The sequence below is a fragment of the Pyrus communis genome, chromosome 6, assembly GCF_041283825.1.
Source record: "Pyrus communis isolate YQ-2024b chromosome 6, ASM4128382v1, whole genome shotgun sequence".
In the NCBI taxonomy this organism is placed as follows: Eukaryota; Viridiplantae; Streptophyta; class Magnoliopsida; order Rosales; family Rosaceae; genus Pyrus; species Pyrus communis.
This window is the reverse complement of record NC_142570.1, coordinates 1,484,805-1,507,597: the sequence shown is the minus strand read 5'-3', so window position 1 is coordinate 1,507,597 and position 22,793 is coordinate 1,484,805. Positions and strand designations below refer to the sequence as shown.

At 36.7% G+C, this 22,793-nt stretch overlaps 5 protein-coding genes across 6 annotated transcripts; 2 read left to right on the top strand and 3 right to left on the bottom strand.

Moving 5' to 3' along the window:
• Positions 1-4,259: 4,259 nt before the first annotated feature.
• On the top strand, positions 4,260-6,270 carry LOC137711386 (transcription factor MYB78-like). 2 transcript variants are annotated; one of them, XM_088695319.1, is made up of 3 exons: positions 4,260-4,901; positions 5,013-5,142; positions 5,361-6,270. In XM_088695319.1, the coding sequence occupies exons 1-3, from the start codon at positions 4,727-4,729 to the stop codon at positions 5,950-5,952; spliced, it is 897 nt and encodes a 298-aa protein (XP_088551445.1). In that variant the 5' UTR covers positions 4,260-4,726; the 3' UTR covers positions 5,953-6,270. The 2 variants fall into 2 exon arrangements, with proteins under 2 accessions (XP_088551445.1, XP_068306723.1); XM_068450622.2 differs by having other exon boundaries at positions 4,267-4,895.
• A 2,246-nt stretch (positions 6,271-8,516) lies between these two features.
• On the top strand, positions 8,517-10,566 carry LOC137709901 (small ribosomal subunit protein eS7). The gene is made up of 6 exons (XM_068448882.2): positions 8,517-8,664; positions 9,175-9,264; positions 9,350-9,423; positions 9,502-9,625; positions 9,971-10,153; positions 10,255-10,566. The coding sequence occupies exons 2-6, from the start codon at positions 9,190-9,192 to the stop codon at positions 10,372-10,374; spliced, it is 576 nt and encodes a 191-aa protein (XP_068304983.1). The 5' UTR covers positions 8,517-8,664; positions 9,175-9,189; the 3' UTR covers positions 10,375-10,566.
• Positions 10,567-11,052: 486 nt separating this feature from the next.
• LOC137711452 (uncharacterized) lies at positions 11,053-13,922 on the bottom strand. Its single transcript, XM_068450695.2, has 10 exons — positions 13,525-13,922; positions 12,902-12,997; positions 12,527-12,611; positions 12,240-12,361; positions 12,048-12,072; positions 11,878-11,961; positions 11,756-11,785; positions 11,560-11,662; positions 11,393-11,458; positions 11,053-11,267 (listed from the first exon to the last, which is right to left on the bottom strand). The coding sequence occupies exons 1-9, from the start codon at positions 13,615-13,617 to the stop codon at positions 11,395-11,397; spliced, it is 702 nt and encodes a 233-aa protein (XP_068306796.1). The 5' UTR covers positions 13,618-13,922; the 3' UTR covers positions 11,053-11,267; positions 11,393-11,394.
• Positions 13,923-15,868: 1,946 nt separating this feature from the next.
• Positions 15,869-18,066, bottom strand: LOC137709775 (uncharacterized). The gene is made up of 10 exons (XM_068448759.2): positions 17,851-18,066; positions 17,541-17,688; positions 17,293-17,388; positions 17,122-17,206; positions 16,905-17,026; positions 16,781-16,805; positions 16,593-16,676; positions 16,467-16,496; positions 16,273-16,375; positions 15,869-16,190 (listed from the first exon to the last, which is right to left on the bottom strand). The coding sequence occupies exons 2-10, from the start codon at positions 17,658-17,660 to the stop codon at positions 16,118-16,120; spliced, it is 738 nt and encodes a 245-aa protein (XP_068304860.1). The 5' UTR covers positions 17,661-17,688; positions 17,851-18,066; the 3' UTR covers positions 15,869-16,117.
• A 324-nt stretch (positions 18,067-18,390) lies between these two features.
• Positions 18,391-20,679, bottom strand: LOC137710413 (cysteine-rich receptor-like protein kinase 10). Its single transcript, XM_068449423.2, has 5 exons — positions 20,473-20,679; positions 19,790-20,000; positions 19,453-19,690; positions 19,180-19,330; positions 18,391-18,825 (listed from the first exon to the last, which is right to left on the bottom strand). Exons 1-5 carry the CDS (start codon positions 20,650-20,652, stop codon positions 18,481-18,483), a joined length of 1,125 nt encoding a protein of 374 aa, XP_068305524.2. The 5' UTR covers positions 20,653-20,679; the 3' UTR covers positions 18,391-18,480.
• Between the last annotated feature and the right edge of the window lie 2,114 nt (positions 20,680-22,793).

Here is a 22,793-nt window from a genome sequence, read left to right as displayed (position 1 = left end):
CAATCCTGATACAATTCCATTTACCGTTTATTTTGTCCTTATCGTTAAAACTCAAAGTTTTCAAACATTTTTTATTAGTTTTCTTTTAAATATATAGATGATCCTTGCCCTAAGCCCTACACCTGATGTCTAGTCTTAATACAACTAATTGTATTGGGAAAAAAAATCATTGCCAGATCCTTTTCTTGAGGATTCGGAAGATCTTGTGATCGTGTTCGTTCATCGTACATCGTGCAATCATAAATTATTTAAAAATTAAAAATTAAATATAAATAGTAATTAATGAAAACTGATCGCATAATATACGATGAATGAATACGATCATAGAATTTCCCTGATCCCAGAAAAAAGATCATTTTCCATTGTGTTGGAAACAAATTATTAAGTTGGGAATATAATATCGATTCATGAATTGCTTTTAGCGAACACTTGCGAAACCCATGACACAAGAATTAGCAAACGTCATAAACCCATCAATTTCGTCTTATCTTATGCAAGAACAAAATTAAGGTTAATCAAGTGTTCTGGCAGAAAACTACATGTTGCAACAGTAGCTAAATCATCATCAATATTTTGACAGTATTCAGTTGTAGATCCAAGATTTGAACATTGAGAGACTTCAGCGTCAAAGGCTTAAGTTTTTAGATAAGAATAGGACATGAAGCACGCTAAAACAAATCAGCTTATTCACTTAGCCTTTTAGTTGAATACTTGATGAGCTTGTTGTTATCAGTCGAATCATGTTGCACACATGTCAACAAATATCGACATATGCTAAAGAAATCTGATGAGTGCGATCGAAAGAATTTATCGAGTGATCTTGACACAACCTGCCTATTGCTACCAATATATGCTTAACATACATTACATCAAGTACTTGGTGAGTACAACAGAGACACGTACTGAACATTTGAATCGAAAAACTTTCACATATCTATTTTATGGACTCTTAATAGTCGTGAGGCCACCTTGACCTCAAATTGCATCCACCCTTTAGCTGTATCCCTCTCATATATGATATATTTGTGCATGGATTCGTGGACTGCTTAATTCAACGAGTAATTACGTTAATTGATTTAAGGAATATTTTGGATGTGGTTCCTAATTACCAATGTTATTTGATTGAAACCTTTGTTGTTTTTAGTTTTTTATCGAAGTTCTTGACATTAATGTAATAATATATTTCTATGTAGGTTATTATATTTTTAATTTAAAAAATAAAATTTGTAGTTATTTATATTAATGAGATTTAAAATAAAACCCATAATTTATGGGATAAAAAATATCAAAGATAAATTATACTCTCTAATATATTTTGTGTACACACACACAGAGGTATGTTCATAAAAAAACTAACCAAAAAATTATTGTACCAAAACATGGGTACATTTTAAAAAAAACACAAAAAAAGAAGATATTAGGCTTAATAACATTATTAAATTTCTTCTATTTAACTTGACATAAATACTGTGACATCCCACATCGCCCATGGGAGTAATCCTTATATGTTTATTCTCATCCCTACCTAGCACGAGGCCTTTTGGGAGCTCACTGGCTTTGGGTTCCATGGGAACTTCGAAGTTAAGCGAGTAGCGCGCTAGAGCACTCCCAGGATGGGTGACCCATCAGGAAGTTCTCGTGTGAGTTCCCAAAAACAAAATCGTGAGGGCGTGGTCGGGGCCTAAAGCGGACAATATCGTGCTACGGTGGTGGAGCGAACCCAGGAAGTGATCCGCCCCGGGTTGGGATGTGACAATTTTGGTATCAGAGCCTAACCCTGGTCGTGGTGTGCCAACGAGGACGTCGGGCCCCTAAGGGGGGTGGATTGTGACATCCCACATCGCCTAGGGGAGTGATCCTTATATGTTTATTCCCATCCCTACCTAGCACGAGGCCTTTTGGGAGCTCACTGGTTTCAGGTTCCATAAGAACTCCGAAGTTAAGCGAGTAGCGCGCTAGAGCACTCCTAGGATGGGTGACCCATCGGAAAGTTCTTGTGTGAGTTCCCAAAAACAAAACCGTGAGGGCGTGGTCGGGGCCCAAAGCGGATAATATCGTGCTACGGTGGTGGAGCGAGCCCGGGAAGTGATTCTCTCCAGGTCGGGATGTGACAAATACATTCTCAAAATGTACCCATATAAGTTTAAAAATGGATTAGAGAAAAGATTGAATGAATTTTATATAAAAAATGGGTACATTTTATATTAAAAGAGGGTACATTTTTCATATAACAAATTTGGTACTTTTAAGAATGGGTACATATCAATTTTTTATAAAAATTTAATGGGTACAAACTTATTCTAATTTTATTTTTTTATATTTTGGAAATGTTTGAATTGAAAATTAATTAGGAGTTTAATAAGGGTGTAAGTATCTCTAAATCAATTACTAATTTTTATTATAAAAATTATGTAACTTGCATTTCACATCCCGGCCCGGGACGGATCACTTCCCGGGTCTACTCCACCACCGTAGCACGATATTGTCCGCTTTGGGCTTACCATTCCCTCACGGCTTTGTCTTTGGGAACTCACGAGTAACTTCCCAGTGGGTCACCCATCATGGGATTGCTCTAACCCTTTTCTCGCTTAACGTCGGAGTTCCCATGGAACCCAAAGCCAGTGAGCTCCCAAAAGGCCTCGTGCTAGGTAGGGATGTGAATATATATATATAAGGATCACTCCCCTGGGCGATGTGGGATGTCACAATCCACCCCCCTTAGGGGCCCGACGTCCTTGTCGGCACATTTCCGGCCAGGGATTGGCTCTGATACCAATTTTCACATCCCGGCCCGGGACGGATCACTTCCCGGGCCTACTCCACCACTGTAGCACGATATTGTCCGCTTTGGGCTTACCATTCCCTCACGGCTTTGTCTTTGGGAACTCACGAGCAACTTCCCAGTGGGTCACCCATCATGGGATTGCTCTAGCCCTTTTCTCGCTTAACTTCGGAGTTCCCATGGAACCCGAAGCCAGTGAGCTCCCAAAAGGCCTCGTGCTAGGTAGGGATGTGAATATATATATAAGGATCACTCCCCTGGGCGATGTGGGATGTCACATTGCATGTATAATAGGGACTTTGATCAAAATATAAAAATTAATAGGATTTTAATGAACATTAGAAACTAAGAACTGGATACTAATTTTTGCTTAATTTATTATTTACTATAAATCTGATTCATGCATTGCGTACATACAAATATTTCATATTATTTTTGCTGACAGCATTGCACGCAAAGAGCAGTACCTCATGTTCTTGTTTTTGTTTTGAAATTCATTGAATTTAATTTAAATATTGTTTATGATGTAGTGGTGTTATATTTATCTTAATTACTACCAAAAGAAGCGTGTTGGTTTATCTTTTACGATGCCTACACACAGGCTGTTTTGAAATAACTTAAATCAAAATAAATTTTAGGACTAATTAATTATAAGTTCACAATTATCATTAAATAATAACAAAGAGCTACAAACATAACGTTCACTGAATAATAAAAAACAGTTCAATCTTAAACAATCAAACAAGAAATTTTTTTTTCAAAAACTCTAACTTTAAAGTTTCACTTAATTATATAACATTATTATATAATAAGATTTTTTTTTTCAATTTTATTATTAACAATTCAAATATCTCATTATACACTCTCAATTTTTATGTTTCAATTAAAAAAATTTACACTTACAAAAAATGCACAATGACATTTTGAAGTGCTAATTAGAGAAATTTTTTTTTTAATCTATAGCATTATCACATATAAATTTTAGCTGACAAATTTTTGAAGCCGCTCAAATCCAAAGTCCTGTACGATGCGCCTTTCGTTCTCTAGAGCCGCCACTGCCTACGCAGCTATGTATACTAATCAAGGGGCGACTAAGATTAGATAGCAACATTCTGTTTTATTTGCCTTTAATAATAAGCATAAATCCATTTGTAGTCTTATGAAAAAAAGTCTAACATGTCTAAATCCATCAAATTAACATCCAATTAAAATGAATTAAGTGCATGTGAGGAGGCCCACCTGGTTTATGCTTAATGTATAAATTTAATTAATTAAAGAAAAGCCTTAATGACTTAGTTAAGTTTTTAATTTATTTTTTAATTTTTTGATTAATTCAAAACAGTTATATGATCTGTTTGACCAAATAGTTACATATGTTCTGAAAAAAGCATTAGAATGCCTATATAACTTAAACTTTGTTTATAAATAGTTGGATCCTGGTAGAGAAAACATTTGTACATAGAGTTACAAACACTGAGTAAAGACAAAATTTTGTTTCAAGGACATTGCAAATCCGTAAGGCTCTATCTGCAAAATTCCCTTAGGTCATTACATTTTTATAATTTTGTTTTATGTGATTATATATCATATATATTTGTATAATTTTATTATAGTAGAATTTATATTCAATAAAATTAATCTTACTGGTTGTTATTCCCGCCAATATTTACTTCCAGTGATTGTCGTTTTGCTTCTCCTTTTTCTTTTCCTACATAAACCATAAACTAATGGAAGCTCAATGGAAGCTACATGCATGTAGAATCTGCAACTCTACTAGTCTTCTTCTTTGAAGTTTCTGGCTTTGCCCTTAGAAATTCTCAAGGAGAAAAAGGGTTTTGGTTTACTATATATACTTATATATGTGTGTGTGTGTTTACATGTTGCATATAAATTTCTAGTCTGGCTTTGTTTTAACTCCTCAAAAGCTTGCCCTTGTTTCTATGAATGAGAGCTGGTATGTCCACTAATACCAAAACCCTAAGTAGCAATTGTTCCGGCGAAGACAACAGTGAGCTTAGGAGAGGGCCATGGACTCTTGAAGAAGACCGTCTTCTTATTCAGTACATAGAGCGCCATGGCGAAGGCCAGTGGAACTTGCTTGCCAAACGTTCAGGTAACCGTACGTAACCAATTTGCATGCTGGTGACTATGGCTACGAGTATTTTATGGTTTTTTTTTTCCCTTCTTTTTTGGTTAATTATATTTCTTAATTTGTTGGTTAATTATACAGGATTAAGGAGAACTGGCAAAAGTTGCAGATTGAGATGGTTGAATTATCTGAAACCCGACGTTAAGCGAGGCAATCTTAGTCCTGAAGAACAGCTCTTGATTCTTGACCTCCACTCAAAAATGGGCAATAGGTGAGCTAGCTACCCCATTCAACACCCCAAATTCATTGCCGCTTTTAATTCGAGCGATGTTCTAATCTAATATAAACAAACGCGGAGAGGCAGTCAGTTTCTTTACATCTTAAAGAAGCCTTTTTCATGCAGAGTTTATTAAAACTTACCATTTATAGTGTGGTGCTTTTTGGTCTTAAATTATAGAAAAATAGTTATATTTCCTTTTGTGATCGCAGGTGGTCGAAAATCGCGCAGTATTTACCGGGAAGAACAGACAATGAAATCAAGAACTATTGGAGAACAAGGATGCACAAACAAGCCCGGCATCTCAACATCGACATGAAAAGCAGAGAGTTTCAAAATATGATAAGGTGCTTTTGGATGCCTAGGTTGAAGCAGAAGATAGGAGGAGAAACATTGATTTCTTCAGCTGTGTTAAACCAAAATCCTACGATTTCGCAGCCTCTCGAAAACAACACTGTCCAACATCTAACGGCAACAGTATCCCAGCCACCACAAATCCTAGTGCTGGAAGAAATTAATATGAGTGGAACAATGTACAATTTGGATGTCGAAAAGCAAAACACAGAGGCAGATTACTGCACAAGTTCATGCATTTTCCCTTCAGAACCAGTGGACATGTCGAAGACTGCGCAATTTCCGGAATGCCCTCCTTTCTATTGTGGTGACAACAGTGGCAACGACATGGAATCCTTCAAACTGCAGGAATCTGTGTCAGCAGACTCAGCACCAAATTTCCCTGGAAATTCCTCCGGCGATTGCTACGTGGCAGAAAACAACTGGTTTGACAGTGATTTTTTCATGTAGCATGTGGAACATGGATGAAATGTGGCCAAATAGGAAGTTGTGACTCACACAAATTAGTTTATAGATCATTTCATCAAGTGTTAAGCAGCTAATTTTCTACCCAACACACAAAATTGTACAAATACTGTTAGTACTGAAAATGGTATGGTTATGAGACAAGCACTAAGGCTCCGAGTTCACTTTGTCTTCGAGTGCAGTTTCATATATTGTTACAGCTTCAACCTACTTGGTTCTTGTATAAAAATAAAATAAAATATATCTGCCGCTGGCCCGTCTTTGGCGTTGGGTTTGGGGCCGACGACAATCTTCTTGAAATCATTCTTGGTCTCTTTCCTCTCAATTCCCGTTTACTTTATTTGGTGTTGAATTTTCGTCCTGAAATGTTGTAGTTGTCGTGATAGCCATCACATTTTGGCCCACACAAGACAATTAACACAAGACTTTGGGTCCAGTTATCACCTTCAATATTAGGTTGAAGCTGGGAAAGATATCAAATTGCATCAGGCTTGGTTTAGCCATAATGACAATTTAGGTTTAGTCGATGCAGCGATATGGCTTTCCTATGTCCGGAGATTATAAAGCGGTGACATAATTTTATCTTTTTATTTTAGTTATGTTTAATAATTTCCAAGAATGGTTTTGGAGTTTGGTTTGATTTCTTTCTTTAGGAGTGTGTGCTTGTTTGATTGCTCTCTACAGAAGAGTTGCTTGATTTTCCTTTTCGTTTTAGTGTGCAACCTCTTTTGGATCCAAGTGTTAAGGATGAATCTGTTTGATTTGCTGGATCTATTTCACTTGTATTCTGGGATCATGGCGGTGAATAGGTGGTGATCCACCTATGGCCATTGTACACTGTCTCAATATATGATTTGAGATTTTGTTCTCACATGGTCTCCGTGTAACACGAAATTTAACGGTTTTGTTGATCTATATAAATTTTGTGGTTCCTAATGTGCTCAAACAAATGCTTCAAGTCTACCCATTACTTTGCGATAAGTAATGTTTATTGTAATATGTCTAGATCTAGTTTGCAAGTACCCTTTTAAAGCCGAGTTCTTCATGATATATTTTTATAATGTCATTTTATCAATAAATAAAATATAGCACTCTTTCTTAAAAAAAAAAGAGTTTTAACGAAAAGTCCACGGTACTGTTCAATTTAACGAAAAACCACATTTTTACACTAAAAAATCAATCATAATACTATTCACTTTATCTTTATTTTATCCTTATAGTTAAACTCAAAGTTTTCAAACTCTTTTTGTTAGTTTTCCTTAAAAAAAAACCTACATGGGTTTATAAATGCAAAAGCAGCCAGGCTTCAAATTTTCTTCCTCAACCAATTAATGGGACGGTGGAGAAATCGTGACTAAATTAGTCAATTTGAGGAAGCAATATCTTCTTGCAGCAATGCTTTGATTTAAGACTTGCAAGTCAAGTGGGTCAAAGAGACCACCAACCATGAAGCACTAGAAAATTAATGCAACTGAGAAAAAAAAAAAAAGTTGCAACCTATATTAAAAGGGAAAGGAACTTTTCTACGATTGAGATGACATTGTGACGGTAGTCTATAATAATAATACCGAATAATTAAAAACACATGTCAGTGCATGATTGACTCGAAATACTTCCACATATTTTAGCACAGAACATGCTAATATTTGGTCTTCCCCTCTCACCATTGATTATAGTTAATACAAAATGGAAGGGGATCCTTTCCGGATCCCTTCCACCTAGTTCTCCTCATTAAACAATCGGGACCCTTAAAATTTAATCAAACGGTTAAAGTTATTATAACTTTTAAAGTGGGCTCGTATTTTTAGCCGTTTAATCAAATTTTGAAGGTCCAAATTGTTTGATGAGGAGGATTAGGTGGAAAGGATCCAGATATGATCCCTTCTAACACAAAACTATGACAAGTCTTCTTATTGATTAACGTATAGATAGTGTAATTGGTTTATTAGTAGAATATATATTTTTTTTTTAATTCAACAAATTTGAAAAAGACTACTAGGCATGACAATTTCCATGATCACCAACTGGAAAGTTAGTCAGAATATATATATTTTTTTTAATTCAACAAATTGGAAAAAGACTACTAGGCATGACAATTTCCATGATCACCAACTGGAAAGTTAGTCAGAATAGAACTTCCAAAAATTATGTTGACTCTTCTCCTCTTAAAATGTTCGTCCAACTGTTAAGTTCAGACTTTTTTTTATCAAATTGAGTGTTGTTTTTGTGCAATTTGTACAATATAAACTTTTACGACGACAGAAAAAACAAAAATATTTGAATTTGATGCAGATCAAGTACCAAATAATTTTTCTTATATGTCCCTAAAACTTGATCTTGTGCATTGGAAGTGATGAACAAAAATTGTGAGAACGCTAACGGTTGGGGGAGAATTAGAAATATTAAAGTTTAGGGCCTCAAAACAAAATGATAGTTCCGAGGGCCTTTTGTAAAAGCCCGTTGGGTTAAGTTTGTCGTTTGTATGTTGGGCTTTCAGCCCAATATTTTACTATATAGTACTCCAGGGCTATTCGTAACCGTTCATTTATACGATTCATCATCCAACCGTCCGTTCTATCTCGTTAAAGCTTTTTTATTCGCCATCCTTAGGGTTTCTCTGAACCCGCCGAAGCCAGAGCTGTAGGGTTTTCTGTCACTCAAACGTAGAAGTCGCTCCGGCTCTCGATTCTCCTTGAGGTAGACCCTAAATCTCTAATCCCCATTTTATCTTCCTCAACTCTTTCTCTTACGTTCGATTCACTGCTCGACTGACTGTTTTGTGTGAGAAAGTTTGAGACTTTTAGCTGTAGTAAGTCTATGCATCTTAGATTTCTTATGCTGCTTGTATTTCACATGAAATCGAAGGGGTTTTAAGATGTTTACGTTGTCTCCAAGCATCAATTTTTGCAAAACTTAGCGACCCATTTGCTTATTTTCTCCATTTTTTCCCTTAATTTGGATTGTGATTTGTTCGAATGCAGAAAGATTTGTATTTTGTAATGTGGGTTTTGAGTTTTGTTCAAAAATATGATCCCAACCCTTTATTCCATGTTTGTTTTAAATTTTCTCTGATATATAAAACTCAAATGGCGTATGATGGATCGTAATATAATTCTTGTTTTCGTGCCGAATATCCAAAGTTTATCAGTTTTTTCGTGTCTTCGTATGCATGAAATTTTGATTTTGGTTCATGCCTGTATTGTGTAGTCAGTTTTTGCCAAGATGTATACTTCAAGGAAGAAGATTTCCAAGGATAACAATGCTGAGCCGACTGAATTTGAAGAGTCAGTTGCTCAAGTAAGTGATGCAGCTGTTTACTGTGATTTTTAGTTACTTTGTTGTTGTAGTTTTGGGTTTTGATCACGCGTTCTTATCTGTGCAGGCAGTGTTTGATTTGGAAAACACAAATCAGGAGCTGAAGAGTGACCTGAAGGATCTATATATTAATTCAGCAATGTAAGCATTGTTTACGGAATTTGTGTGTATTATAAACTGTTGCCTACTGTATGAGTTGCATTCTTTTTTCTGCCGCAGTCAAGTTGATGTGTCTGGAAGCAAGAAGGCAGTTGTTATCCATGTGCCCTATAGGCTTAGGAAGGCGTACCGCAAGATTCACGTTCGCCTTGTGAGGGAACTTGAAAAGAAGTTCAGTGGAAAGGTGATTAGTAATTTATGATGTTCAGTTCTGTATTGTATGTGAACCCATAAATAATTGAGACTAGTCTATCATTGTGGTTATGTAGCATCCTCGTTTCTAGGCATTACCTCTTGCGCCTAACAGTTTGGAACAATTTATCTCTTTGTTGCTCTTTTTATCTGCTCAGCTAGTTTTTCATCTTGGTTTCTTGTCTCTCTAGCGGGTGACCTAGTTTCGAAATTTAGTTGTCTTATTACATTATTTATCTATAAATAAGTGATTCTTATATGCATATCTATATCCATATGCAAAATTTCTTTTTTGTTTGGTAACCTCGTAGTGGCCTTCTGGTTTTTCATTTGGTAGGACGTGATCCTGATTGCCACACGTAGGATTGTGAGGCCTCCAAAGAAAGGGTCAGCTGCTCAACGCCCCCGCACTCGTACACTAACTGCTGTGCACGAGGCAATGTTGGAGGATGTTGTGTTGCCTGCTGAGATTACTGGAAAGCGCATAAGGTACCGTCTTGATGGATCCAAGATAATGAAGGTAAACTATCAAGGCTTGGATGAAATAGTAAATTAAGTTGGATGGACATTCTAATAGAAAAACTAGAATATTGAAGTCTCCTTTATCCTAATGTTGGGCAGGTGTTCTTGGACCCCAAGGAACGTAACAACACCGAATACAAGCTGGAGAGCTTCTCTGCTGTTTACCGGAAGCTTTCGGGAAAAGATGTTGTGTTCGAGTACCCAATCACCGAAGCATAGAATTATTTGGTTTACCTTAAGAACTGCAGTTGAGCAGGCAGACGATTTAAAATTTTGATGTTGAAGACCTGGTTTTAGGATAGCCTTTGAAGGATTTCGTTCTCTACATTACTAGCTCGTATTTTTGTTGATGTGATATGGTTTAATGTCGGATTTTTATTCTGTTCTTTGAATCGAAGGGTTTTCAATCAAGTGTTTCGACTCTTCAAATTTCATGCATGGTTTTCGACGTCACTTGTTTCGTGACAAACTATTTTCCATTTTGCATAATTAGTATTTTCTTAATTTGGTTGCTGAAAAGATTAGTTTTCAACTAGTCCTTGATATTCCTTCTCTTCGTGGGAAAAGGATATCGGGATCTTGTGATCGTGATCGTTCATTGTATATGTTGTGCGGTTAGTTTTCGTTAAGTAGTATTTATATTTAATTTTAAATTTTAAATAATTTTTGACCGTACGATATACGGTGGTTGTATGATGAACAATCACGATCACAAGATCTCCAACATCCTTTTTCCCACTTCGTGATCAATGTCCTTGAGTCGGGGAATTTGATATTGATTACTATGTCGTTGATATTTAATCAATATGTAGTCAATGTTTGATTTTGCGTTTGTTAAATAATTGATAAGTGAGATCCTTATTTAGAAAATTCCAAACAGATCCGTGGTTAATAGACTTTTAGCAAACAAAATTCATTGGGATAAATCGCCTCTGTCAGATTCAAAGCGTTTGAAAGAATGAATCTATAGAAGCTTAAGAATGACGAAAAAATCTGCTTGACAGTATTTAGATGGCGCTCGTGGGCGGTGGCAGCCACGGACCATTGCCGGCCACGGACATGGTGCTGTCGGAACTTCGCAGCAGCCAAATAATTTTACCGGATTTGGTAACCTGCACAAATGCAGCGAGGGTGATTGAGGGGAGACATTTACACGATGAATCTGTTCTATGTAAGTATTTCTCGTGATTAAGCAAATAGGCGATAACAATAACAACTTTTCCAAGCAAAAACTTACCTCTAAGACAAAATCACAAGACCAAGGTACATGGCTCCGCAAAGAAACCCGAAAGATATAAACCCCCTACAAAGAAAGCTCTTAGGAGTTGGAAAAAACAGCTGAAGTAGGGCACAAGAGCATGCCTTGCACTCGGGCGCAATTCTTATTAACGATAAGAAGCTCACCAGATGACACCCCATCCACAGCCAGTGCAGCAAGGACACTCTTCTGCAAATTTCTCAGCGTCACTAGAACGAACTCTACGGGATATAAGATCGTCATAGATATCTGCATTGTTACAATTAGACATTAAACGGAGTTGACCAATGCAACAATTGACAGGTTAACTTGAGGATCAAATATTTTGTTTCTTCCCCATACCATAGACTGAAAACAAGCTGTTCATTACACCTGCATTAGACAAAATAGAACCGGCAGCGATTAGTTATTCCCGTAGTTTTGGAAGATGACCAAAAGAAAGGAACTAGAAGAGATTCAATTACCAATAAATAGAATAATGTACCGAAGCACACGAACTGTTGTTGTTTCTTGCAGAACCCAAATTACGCCGAGAAAAACAATGAATCCTGGCGGTGTAAACATGAGAAACAAACGTCATATTGCAACCTTTGCCAGTCATAGGAAGATATACCACTGCAACAAGAATACATACCTATACAGAGTCCTCGAAGCATCCACTGCACATCATCAAGCAGAACAAACACAACAGGATAAAGATGAAATCTAATGTTAGGCAAACATGTCGTCTATTTGACAAACTTATGCATTCAGCATCGATGAAATCCAACGTTAAACTGTTACATATCCTGACGCTTCAAGTAAAAGCATGCCTATTAGCACTTACATTTTTAGCTATGCACAGTACAATCAGTAGAGCAGCAATAAAACACCCAGCAGCTATTCGAGCAGTAAGGAGATTTGTGGATGCAAGAATCAAGAGCATCCCCCAAAAGGACGAACCAAGATCTGGTGCGCAACATAAATGGAAAAATGAAAAGGATAACAATCGCATCAGACTGAGAAACAAACCAAACCATATTTGACCCGAAATGTCCAAATGGTAAGTACAAAATATCATGCATTTGGAAAACAGTTCCCAACGGAGAAGAGGTCAATGATAAAAGGAATTACATCCAGCGGGCAAAATCAACCAGTATACACCACCCCGGGTTTGTGTGGTTCCGCCCTCATCTGCATGAACTTGAATCCCTTCCACCTGCAAACTAATCTGTATCATTACCTGCTTCTAAACGCGTTTTCACTAGGACATCTCAGCAAGGCAGACTTTCCAATGTCTAATTTCATCAAAAGAATACAACGAAGTGCATACAGAACATATACGAAAGAGCGTTATTACTGGAAGCAAGTGGCATTTCTCCTGACCTGAAGTATCAGTCACTAACAAATACACTATTGATTCAACAAAACTAGAGGCAGGCAGGCATTCTGTTCCAGTTTATCAACGTAAATTTTTCGATGAAAATATGGAAGAGGAGGGGTTCTTACATGACCACATGTAAGTTTACAAGCAATAGCATGGCTCGCCTCGTGAAGAAACACAGTGACAAGCTTGAACGGTCTCAGAAGTACTGTCCTCCAAAGCTACAAGGAATGAAGAACGATTCACCATTCATGAATTGTAAACGGTACACCATATTTACAAGATACAACATAAAAACAAGTTGAATAATTGCATTTCTCCTTGAAACTAATTTGGGAAATGAGCTAAAATTATCAGAAATCAAATCCCAGATGAACTGATCAAAATTAAATATCGACGTAGAAATCAAACGATCGTTTCAGCAATTGGGGATTGAAAAATGACCACTTCGGCCAATTTAACTTTAAATTAAGCACTGGCAACGATCCCAAGCCCCAAAATTTGTTAAGAGCAGAAAACAAATCAACAGGGAATCAAACTGCTCTTCATTCCACAGCTAAAGAACATATTTTATGAACCAAAGAATCAATCCAATTCTCCAACTTGTCGAAAAACAAATCTTTACCCAGATCAAAGCGACACTCCAACTTCTCAAATATAATATCAAAAGCCATGGAAAACACTGGCCAGAACCAATGTAAGTTAGAGAGAGAGAGAGAGAGAGAGAGAGAGAGAGAGAGAGTTTTACAGCAAGTATGACGACAGTGCAGACAGCAACGGTGATGAGGAAGACGACTTGCTCGTGGTTGCAGCAGTTTGTGAGTTCCCAATTAGGCCTCATCTCTGAACCCAAATTTAGAGAGAGAAGTTGCTGTCCCTCTCTCTCTCTCCCCGATCAAAGAGAGAGTATAAAGATTGAATTTTTTTTATTTGAAGTGAGAGTGAGGAGACTGCAGAACAAATTTTGAAGACGGGCAAAAACAAAAGAGAAGAAGTTTTGAAAAAGTTTGAATCTTTGGTGACCAATCAGGAGACTAGAACATGTCCGGAAAGTAGTAAAAATCCCATGACTTTTGTCTCGCCAGGTGCACTGTTTCTAACGCTACTTCCAGATCCAACCCATTTCAAAATCTTCGAGTTAAAGTCTTTTTTTTTTTTGTTTTTTTTGGGTATATTTGGGAATATACAACGGAACAAGAATCATTCTGGAATCCTTTAATTATGTTTATTCATCTTATATTTTGCGATCAGAAATTATTTTATAATTTTTATTTAAAATTGAATACAAATAGTACTTGCCAAAAATTGATCGCACAATTTATAATAAACAGATACAATTAAAGAATCATTTGAATCTTTACACAGAGAATCTGAAGAGGATTCTCACAAAGAGGATTCTCACAAAGAGGATCCAGAGAGGATCCACGGGGTATACAACGTATTGGTTCTTGAAAATTTGATTGATTTAATTTTACCTCCCCCAACTATCATGTGGGGCAATTTCCTACCTAGACTATTTTTCAGTCAAATTACTTTTTTTAATTCGATTATTGTTAATTGAGAGTTTAAACTACATTATTACTAATCTATTATAAGACTAAGCTCACACTCTTATCTTAATGTAGATAATATTATTTGTTAAAAAAAGAAACTATGTAAAGGTGACAAATTGTAAATGTAAACACAAAAATTTCCTTTGATGTTTTTGATGAATTATTTATGTATACCAAACGAGGTATTATACATGCAATTATTTTTCACAAACTTCAACTTCTTGTTGAAGTATTGTCACTTAATACTACGATCCAAGACCATCTCCAATCGACCCGGCCAAAGGGCCATAGGGCTAAAAATAACTAAGAATGACATGAAAACCATATCCAACCAAGGGCCAAGCCAAAGGGTTTGTGGCCCCCACCGGGCCCAAACCCCTAAATCAGGCCAGCCCTCCAGCGCAAGGATGTCAAGTTTGACATTTTGCCAGTCTTCCAACGCCATAATGTCAAGCTTGACATTTTGCCAGCTCTCCAGCTCAGCCTATTTGAATGCCAACGACTAGCTAACGTCATGCTGTTACCGTTGGAATTTGATTTTTTTTTGTCTGAATTAAAAAAACAAAATTCTAATTTTTTTTTTCCTATAAATACCTACAACATTCCTACAACATTGAAAGTTGAAGATAAGAAGTGCCATGTAGATAAGAATCCAATCTAAAATTTGCACAACCAATTACATCTTGACACGTGGCACTCTAAGATTGTAATGATACGAAATTTGGAGAGTCACTCACTTTAGCTACACATGTTACTCGAAATCATATCCAAAAAATTATTGAGATTGCATAAAGATAAGAAATCTTGAGAGTTACTCACGTTATCAGCACGTGTCACTCGAAATCCTATACAAAAAATTATTGAGATTATATAAAGATAAGAAATTTGGAGGCTTATTTATTTAGCGACAAGTGACACTCAAAATATGTCTGAAAACCTTATTTTAATATGGTAGTTTAATTTAATTAACAAATTAAACTAACCATATTAATTTAATTAAAATAATAAATTATGTTTGGCTTATGACCCTTTGGCTCCCTTGGTTGGAGATGATATAAAACATGGTTTAGCACTGTTCATTAAAATATAATTTCTTGCAGGGCTATAGGGCTAAAGGGAGCCCTTTGGCCATCATTCGGTTGGAGATGGCCTAACAGTATTCATTTTCACTTGTAAGTGAGAGGTCTTAGGTTTGATTCTCACCAAAGGCGAATTTGAACCACATTATTACTAGCCCATTGTGAGGCTTATCCCACTTTCCCACCCCGTTGTGTAGATAATATCGTTTGTTTAACAAACAGAAAAAAAACTTCTTGTTAAGGTACTAGATGGCTTTCGTTGGATCTCATCGAACACCATAATTAATTGACAATATGAACAGTAGACCAACTTACTTATAAGCCTATGTAAGATCATTCCCCCCATCAATATATGATTTATTCCCAGCACCGACCACAGTCAATGGAACATGGCAGTCCTTAGATTAACCCACATCTCCTAAACATTTTTATTTGTATTTTTATAGGTATACATTATGAATTAATTGAACAAATTATATAGTATTGCCATGAGATTTAAGATTACAAAAATAGCTTTTGTATCACATGAAATGGAGGTAATGTACCTTCATCAATGGAAGAATACGAGACAACGAATATCTAGAAAAATCCTCAACAAAACTACTCCCCCAGAAGCCTCCTCGGCGGTGTTTTCGTCCTCATCCGGCCAAATGAAACGCTTGAAAGCATGCGACGAACGGAGTTCATGTGAGGCCAATTTGCAATGCAGTCACAGACGTGGAGACAAGATCACAAGAGCAAGGTACACAGATCCACAGAGATATGTGAAAGATATGAACGCCCTACGCGTAAAGCTCTTCGTAGTTAGAAAACAACGAAAATGGATAAAAAGAAAAGAACGGAGAAGAAACCATAAAGGCTCACCAAATGACACCCCATCCACATCCAGTACAGCAGGGACACTCATCTGCAAATCTTTCAGCATCACTCGTATTAATTCTCCGCGATATAAGATCATCGTATATATCTGCATTGACCGTTACATGTATACGTTACAAGGTATCTATGAGTACAAAAACATGCAGTTAAAATGACGATAAAATAGAATCGCTTCTTACCATACACCGAAAACAAGCTGTTCATCACACCTATCATTAGATAAAATAAAGCGTCAGACGAAATGAAGAATATATAAGCTACTTTCTCAAGAAATAGTTGAACGAAAATAGCGGAGATGCAATTACCGGTGAACAGAATCACTTCCCTAAGCATATGAACCGGCGTTGCTTCTTGCAGATACCAAATTGCAGCAAATAAAACAATGAATCCTGGTAGTTCAACACCGTAAAACATAAACAAAACCCCAAACGTCAAATTGCATCGTGTGCTAGTAGTAACAGGACGATGTTTTGATGAAATACGGAATCCATACCGATGCAAAGTCCTCGAAGCGTCCACTTGTACGATGTCAAGAAGTACAAACACAACAGAAGTTTTTAGTTAGCAAGTTTTACTTCCTTAGAAATCAAGTAAAAGATGGGTTTGCTATGACTTACATTTTTAGCTAAAAAGAATACAATAATTAGGGCAACGATGAAACAGCCAGCAGCGATTTGTGTAGTGAGATGCTTCGTAGATGCAAGAATCAATATCATCCCCCAAAACGATGAACCAAGATCTGGCGTGCCACAAAATCGAAGGATGATAAACGTAACAGATGCAATGTGCATGTTAATTGAACATAAAATATGGCCAAGGATAAAACGAAATTACATCCGGCTGGCAAAATTATCCAGGATATGCCGCCACGGGTTTGTGTGACTCCACCTTCATCTGCCTGAACTTTAATCCCTTCCACCTGCAGACTAATCTTATCATTACCCGTCTCAAACTAAACGTGACCATTCTTAAAAATTTAGATAGAAGTGAGAAAGAATTTCTTACCTTACCACATGTAAGCAGACAAGCGATTGCATGGCTCACCTCGTGAAGGAACACGGTTATAAGCTTAAAAGGTGTCATCAGCACTGTCCTCCACAGCTACAAGAATTGACGAAACAAGTTGACACACAAACATTAGCGGATTCTTTACATGTTTAAAAATTAAAACAAATTTGATTAATTAGATATATCCAAGTACCAAAATTTTGCCAGGAGGTAAAGATCGTGAGAGAGAGAGAGAGAGGGGTTACCACAAGTATAACAACAGTGCAGACAGCAACGGAGATGAGAAAGATTACTTGGTCGTGGTTGCAGCATTTTCTGAGTTGCCAATTTGGCCTCCATTTCATGAAATTCAAATTCAACTCCATCTCTTCTCCTTTTTTAGGAAACCAAATACTGCAAGAAATTTTCATGTGGCATTGGCGTTGCCCCATAGCAATATGAATAATGAATATACAAGAAATTTAGACAGGAAATACATGAAAGTATTTGAATTGCAGATAAAACTCGTCTTCATATACAATTCAAGAAATTTGTAAATGTAACACAATGTGGGACCTGCAAGTTGAATTCGAGGTTAGCTTTTGCGCGAAGCTAACAGCGCAACAGATTGGTTTCCCCACAAGCCGGAAAGAAGGTGAGCTATGAAGGTCAAGGTTCTTCAAGACCTGCCCTATGTGCTTCCGATTCTGAATGAAGACGGCCTTCCAGGCCCCCTGGTGATGAACCGAGGGAGCGCAGGGCTTCTGGGATTTGTTAATTGAAAATGTTGTTCTCTGTAATTCATGATTTCTGTCTGTTTTGATTTGTATAAGGTTTGAGGTTTTTCTTTCTTGTACGTGGTTGGCGTAAAACACAGGTTTGTGTTGTTGCCTAAAACAGAGGTTTCACTTTCACCTTAAAATAGTAAATCTTTTGACATTTGGATAATCAAAGAGTTAAACAAATTAAATTCATGACTAAAATTAATTACTTTATGTAGAATTACAATTGGATTGATTTCAATTGATAACACAAGGTACAAATATATACTAGTCAAGTGACTTGGTGTACAAGTAAACCTAATTCCACAAGAATTTACGTAACCTAGCCCAACAGAATCCTAAACCGATTCTCCTACACTATCATTTTACATCACAAAAATGGAGCTCACAACACAATTGAATTACAAATGAAGGTTACTATTAATCATCTACCTTCGTCGATAGAAGAATGAGACATCGTATTTCTAGAATGTTCCTCAACAAAACTGCTCCCGCGACTACTGGCATTAGTAACGTTGGTAAAAGCGGAGGTAGGGCTGGTTGTCCAACATCCTCTACGGCCCTGAAGTCCAGGTTTACCTGGGCTCGGCAAAGTAAATGAATCGCTCGAAAACATGAGATAGATGGATTTCATGTCTGGCCTTTCTGCAACACTTGCTTGACAACATAGAAGTCCTAGCTGAATGCACATTGCTGCCTCAACGGGATTGCACCTGGCCAGATTTGGGTCCAGGTCCAATGCTTTCCCTCCTTGATGCAGCATCCATGTCTGCGGAAGAGAGCGAAGGAAAGTGAGGGTTATATGAATTGACTGAGCACATATTTCAACAGAAAAAAAAAAAAAAAGGAAAAAAAAAACTGCATGAGCATTGGACGATAACACCTGTAATGATTACTTAGGTTAGAGTTCGTTAAGAAGTAGTCCTATTAGATAAACTGCGCTATGCATTACACGCTAACTAAGAATCCACAGGATCATTCGATAACAAGAATCAGTTTCGGTATTCCCTAAATTTGCAGGGGTATCAAGTATAGTTAGTAACTTAGTCACACTATCGAGGGATCATATTTTGATTTGTGGTTTGCATAATTTGCAACAAAACTTTCCACATAAGTAACATACATAGCTCAAGAGGTCGGCCTTTTCTCTTTCGAGCTGCCCATCGTGGTTCTTTCTCCCACTGATGATCTCTAACACCAAGACTCCGTAACTGAAAACATCCGTCTTCACTGATAAATATCCATGCGTTGCATATTCAGGAGCCATATAACCACTGCATTCAACAAAAGAATTCACTCAATTCCGTTTTTCATTGCTCTTGGACGAGTGGGATGAAATGGTTAAAACTTTGTATGGCATAAGGGGTAAAAGAAGCGAAGAAAAGAGACTACTCACTGAGTGCCAGAAATCCGAAATGTATTGATATGAGTGTCCTCCCCAGGAAAGAGTCTTGCTAAGCCAAAATCCGAGATTTTCGGGTTCAGCTTCTCATCTAGTAATATATTACTAGCTTTGATGTCCCTGTGAATGATTCTTTCCGGGGCCTCTTCATGAAGGTAGAGAAGTCCTCTTGCCACGCCCATAATCACCTGAAACCTTGTCGTCCAATCCAAGCTTCCAGATTTCTGTTTATCTGAAAGTTTCGGGTTTAACCAAATGAAGTAATCCATTCAAATTCACTCTGATGCCGAGATGAACACATATAAATTCAAAGTAGGGAAGAGCAACAAACCGAAAAGAAAGTAATCGAGGCTTTTGTTTGGGAGATACTCGTAAACCAACATCTTCTCAGGCCCTTCTACACAACATCCCAATAACGTGATCAAATTCTTGTGTTGAACTCTCAGTAACAGTTTCACCTCGTTGGTGAATTCTCTAGCTCCCTGCCGGGAACCTAACGAAAGCTTCTTTACAGCTATTTCTTGACAATTTGGCATCAAGCCCTGCATAGTCCATACAAGGAAGATAAATACTCAACAATCCGAAGAAAATAGAAATAAGTGGTATTTTAAAGATCACAACTTTTTTTAAGGACGATATTCAATTTAATGTAATATAAACTACGGGAGATGATTCAAATTATGTGCATAGGGGAGCGCATCCACTTCTAATGTTAGTACGCTCATGTCTGCGTTAAGCTCCACTTACATCTAAACTACGGGTAGGTTTACTTCTCAACTCTTATACATTACAGCAAACATGAGCTTAGCAAAGCTTGCTCGAGCAATGTGGTACCCTTTGCACTAAAGTTCGAATTCTCTATCCTATAGTTAATTTAGTATAAACTATCGCTTATATTGGAAAAAAAAAAATACTCATACACTTAGCAATCTACCATTTGAAGAAAAGACGTGATTTACTTAAACTTCCAGGATTGGCCCTGATCAAGCTAGCGATTTACGAGTCCGTACGTACCTTGTAAACGGGGCCGAATCCTCCGTGGCCGAGTTTGTTGAGCTCGGAGAAGAACCCGGTGGCGATTTGCAGCGCCTGGAGGTCGAAGAAGAGGTTGAACGAGTCAACTCCGTCTGCGGCATCGTCGGAGCCGGCTCTCAGCCCCTCTAGGCAGACGCAGAAACTGGAGCAAAGTCCCATGAACGCATAAATTTGGAGCCAAGGAAGTTGTTGGCGCTTAGTTTTAGTTTAAAACAGCTGCCTAGGGATATAAAACAAAATGTCTTACAAATACCAACTCAAACTACTTGTAAAATACAAGGTCTTAGCTAGAAGAAGTACGCTGATGATGTGGAACTCGATAAAAAAAATAATTACTTGAGACAGAACTTAGATATAAAAAAAACAGCGTCACGGATGCTTAAAATTCAACATAAACAAACATTTGAATTAGCCTTCACCACCCTCGTCATCTTTGTAATAGTGAAACCAAGTAACGACATCGTCAAGGATAACTCCAAACTTAATTATGCTTGAAATTTCTCAATCCCTTCTCTCTCTTGTTTAGCCGGCCACCCTCTCTCCTTTGTCCCTTCTAAAAACGAAGTTTACAACAGTTCCTTTCGACCAAAACTTAATTTTTACAACAAACAACTAATTTTTCAAGAATTACTTGAATTATTAAGAGCCCGTTTGGTATTCGATTTGGATCCAATATTTTTAAAAACAAATGAACGGTCTTGGTAAAAGTATTATAAATATTCTATGTATTTACTATAATAGATTGACTAAACGATCTTAGTTTTAATTTTTTTTTTTGTAGAGATGATCTTTATAGTGTGATTCATACTATAAACGGTTTTGATAATAAGCACAAAGTTCTGTGATTAAAATACCAAGAGTTTTGAGTAAGAGTTCCTACTCATTTTTTAGTAGTCAAGTATTGTTCAACACAAAAAGTGTCTTTTAAGACTTTTTATTTTTTTGGGATTCACCACCCACTCCCTACCATTCACTCCCCCCCCCCTCTCTCTCTCTCTCTCTCTTGATGCTCTCTTCTCTATTGCTTCTTCAATCTCTTCCCACTTGCATCCACCATAGTCACCACCTTAATCCTTTTTCCTCCGGCCGAGATAAATCGACAACAACGAATAGTCATTGGTTTTGGGGGTCATTGGATCTCAAATTTGAGATTGCCGACATGACCAGCCTTGGTCTGTCAAAGCGAATTTGGAGGAAGGAGTCGATAAATAGCAAAAGGGGTTGCCAAGGACTGCTGCGGTGGTTGGGAAATTGGTCTGGCCTGGGCGTTTGATTTTTTCCTGTTTTGAATTAGTTTTGAGAAATGAGTCCGAATCCTCGTCGGATTCTCTTTGTGAGGATCCTTGGAATCCGTAAATTATGTCATTTTATCGTACATCGTGCAGTCAGAAATCATTTTAAATATTTTTATTTAAAAATAAACATAAACAGTACTTGATAAAATCTGATCGTACGATGTACAATGAGGATCCAGAGAGGATCTTGTTGGTTGAGAAGTTGCATGTTAAACAAGGTTTTGAATTTAAAATTTTTAAATCAAAACACATGTTTTTAGGAAAAAAAAAAACAAAATTTTGAGTTACGCCTCAAGTTGGATATCAAACAGACCCTAAATTTTTAACACATTTCTAATAAAAATAATCTTACACTATGTTTGGACGAATAAATTTAAGATTATTAAAAAATATTAAAATGACGGAAATTGAAATGATGAAATTTTATTTTTTAAAATTTGTGAATTTTCTTGTTTGGTTAACCTAAAATAATAATGGAATTGAATACAGAATTTATTATTTTTAAACTATCAATCAAAGAAATAGTCTTTTCACTCTTTTTTTTTTTGTTTTTTTTATTTTTGCAAAATTTTGTTCTGTCGAATTACATTACTGCCCTTAATTTTTTTTTATTGTGATAGAAGACTAAATAGTCTTTTTACTCTCTTTTAATTGATAAAGAAAAGAGAGCTGTTATTCCCACCCCAATGTCTTATCTTCCCACCCACATTTTAATGAATTTTTTAATTACAAATTTGTCCATTTGTAAAATAACTAATAAGGACCTTAGTTATCCCTTTTACATTACTATTTTTTTTTATATAAAAAAGAAAAAGAAAAGTTTGGACGTGATAACTCTCACGCTTAGAAAATTTGTCTCCCTTAAACCCTAACTCATCCTTCCCATCTCCTTTCATTCAGAGAGCAAAATTATTCAGATAAAGCAAAAAGAATGAACTTAGAAGATGACGTTTTTATGGAAGAAGTAGATGATTATGTTTTTGTCGAAGACATAAAAGATAATTT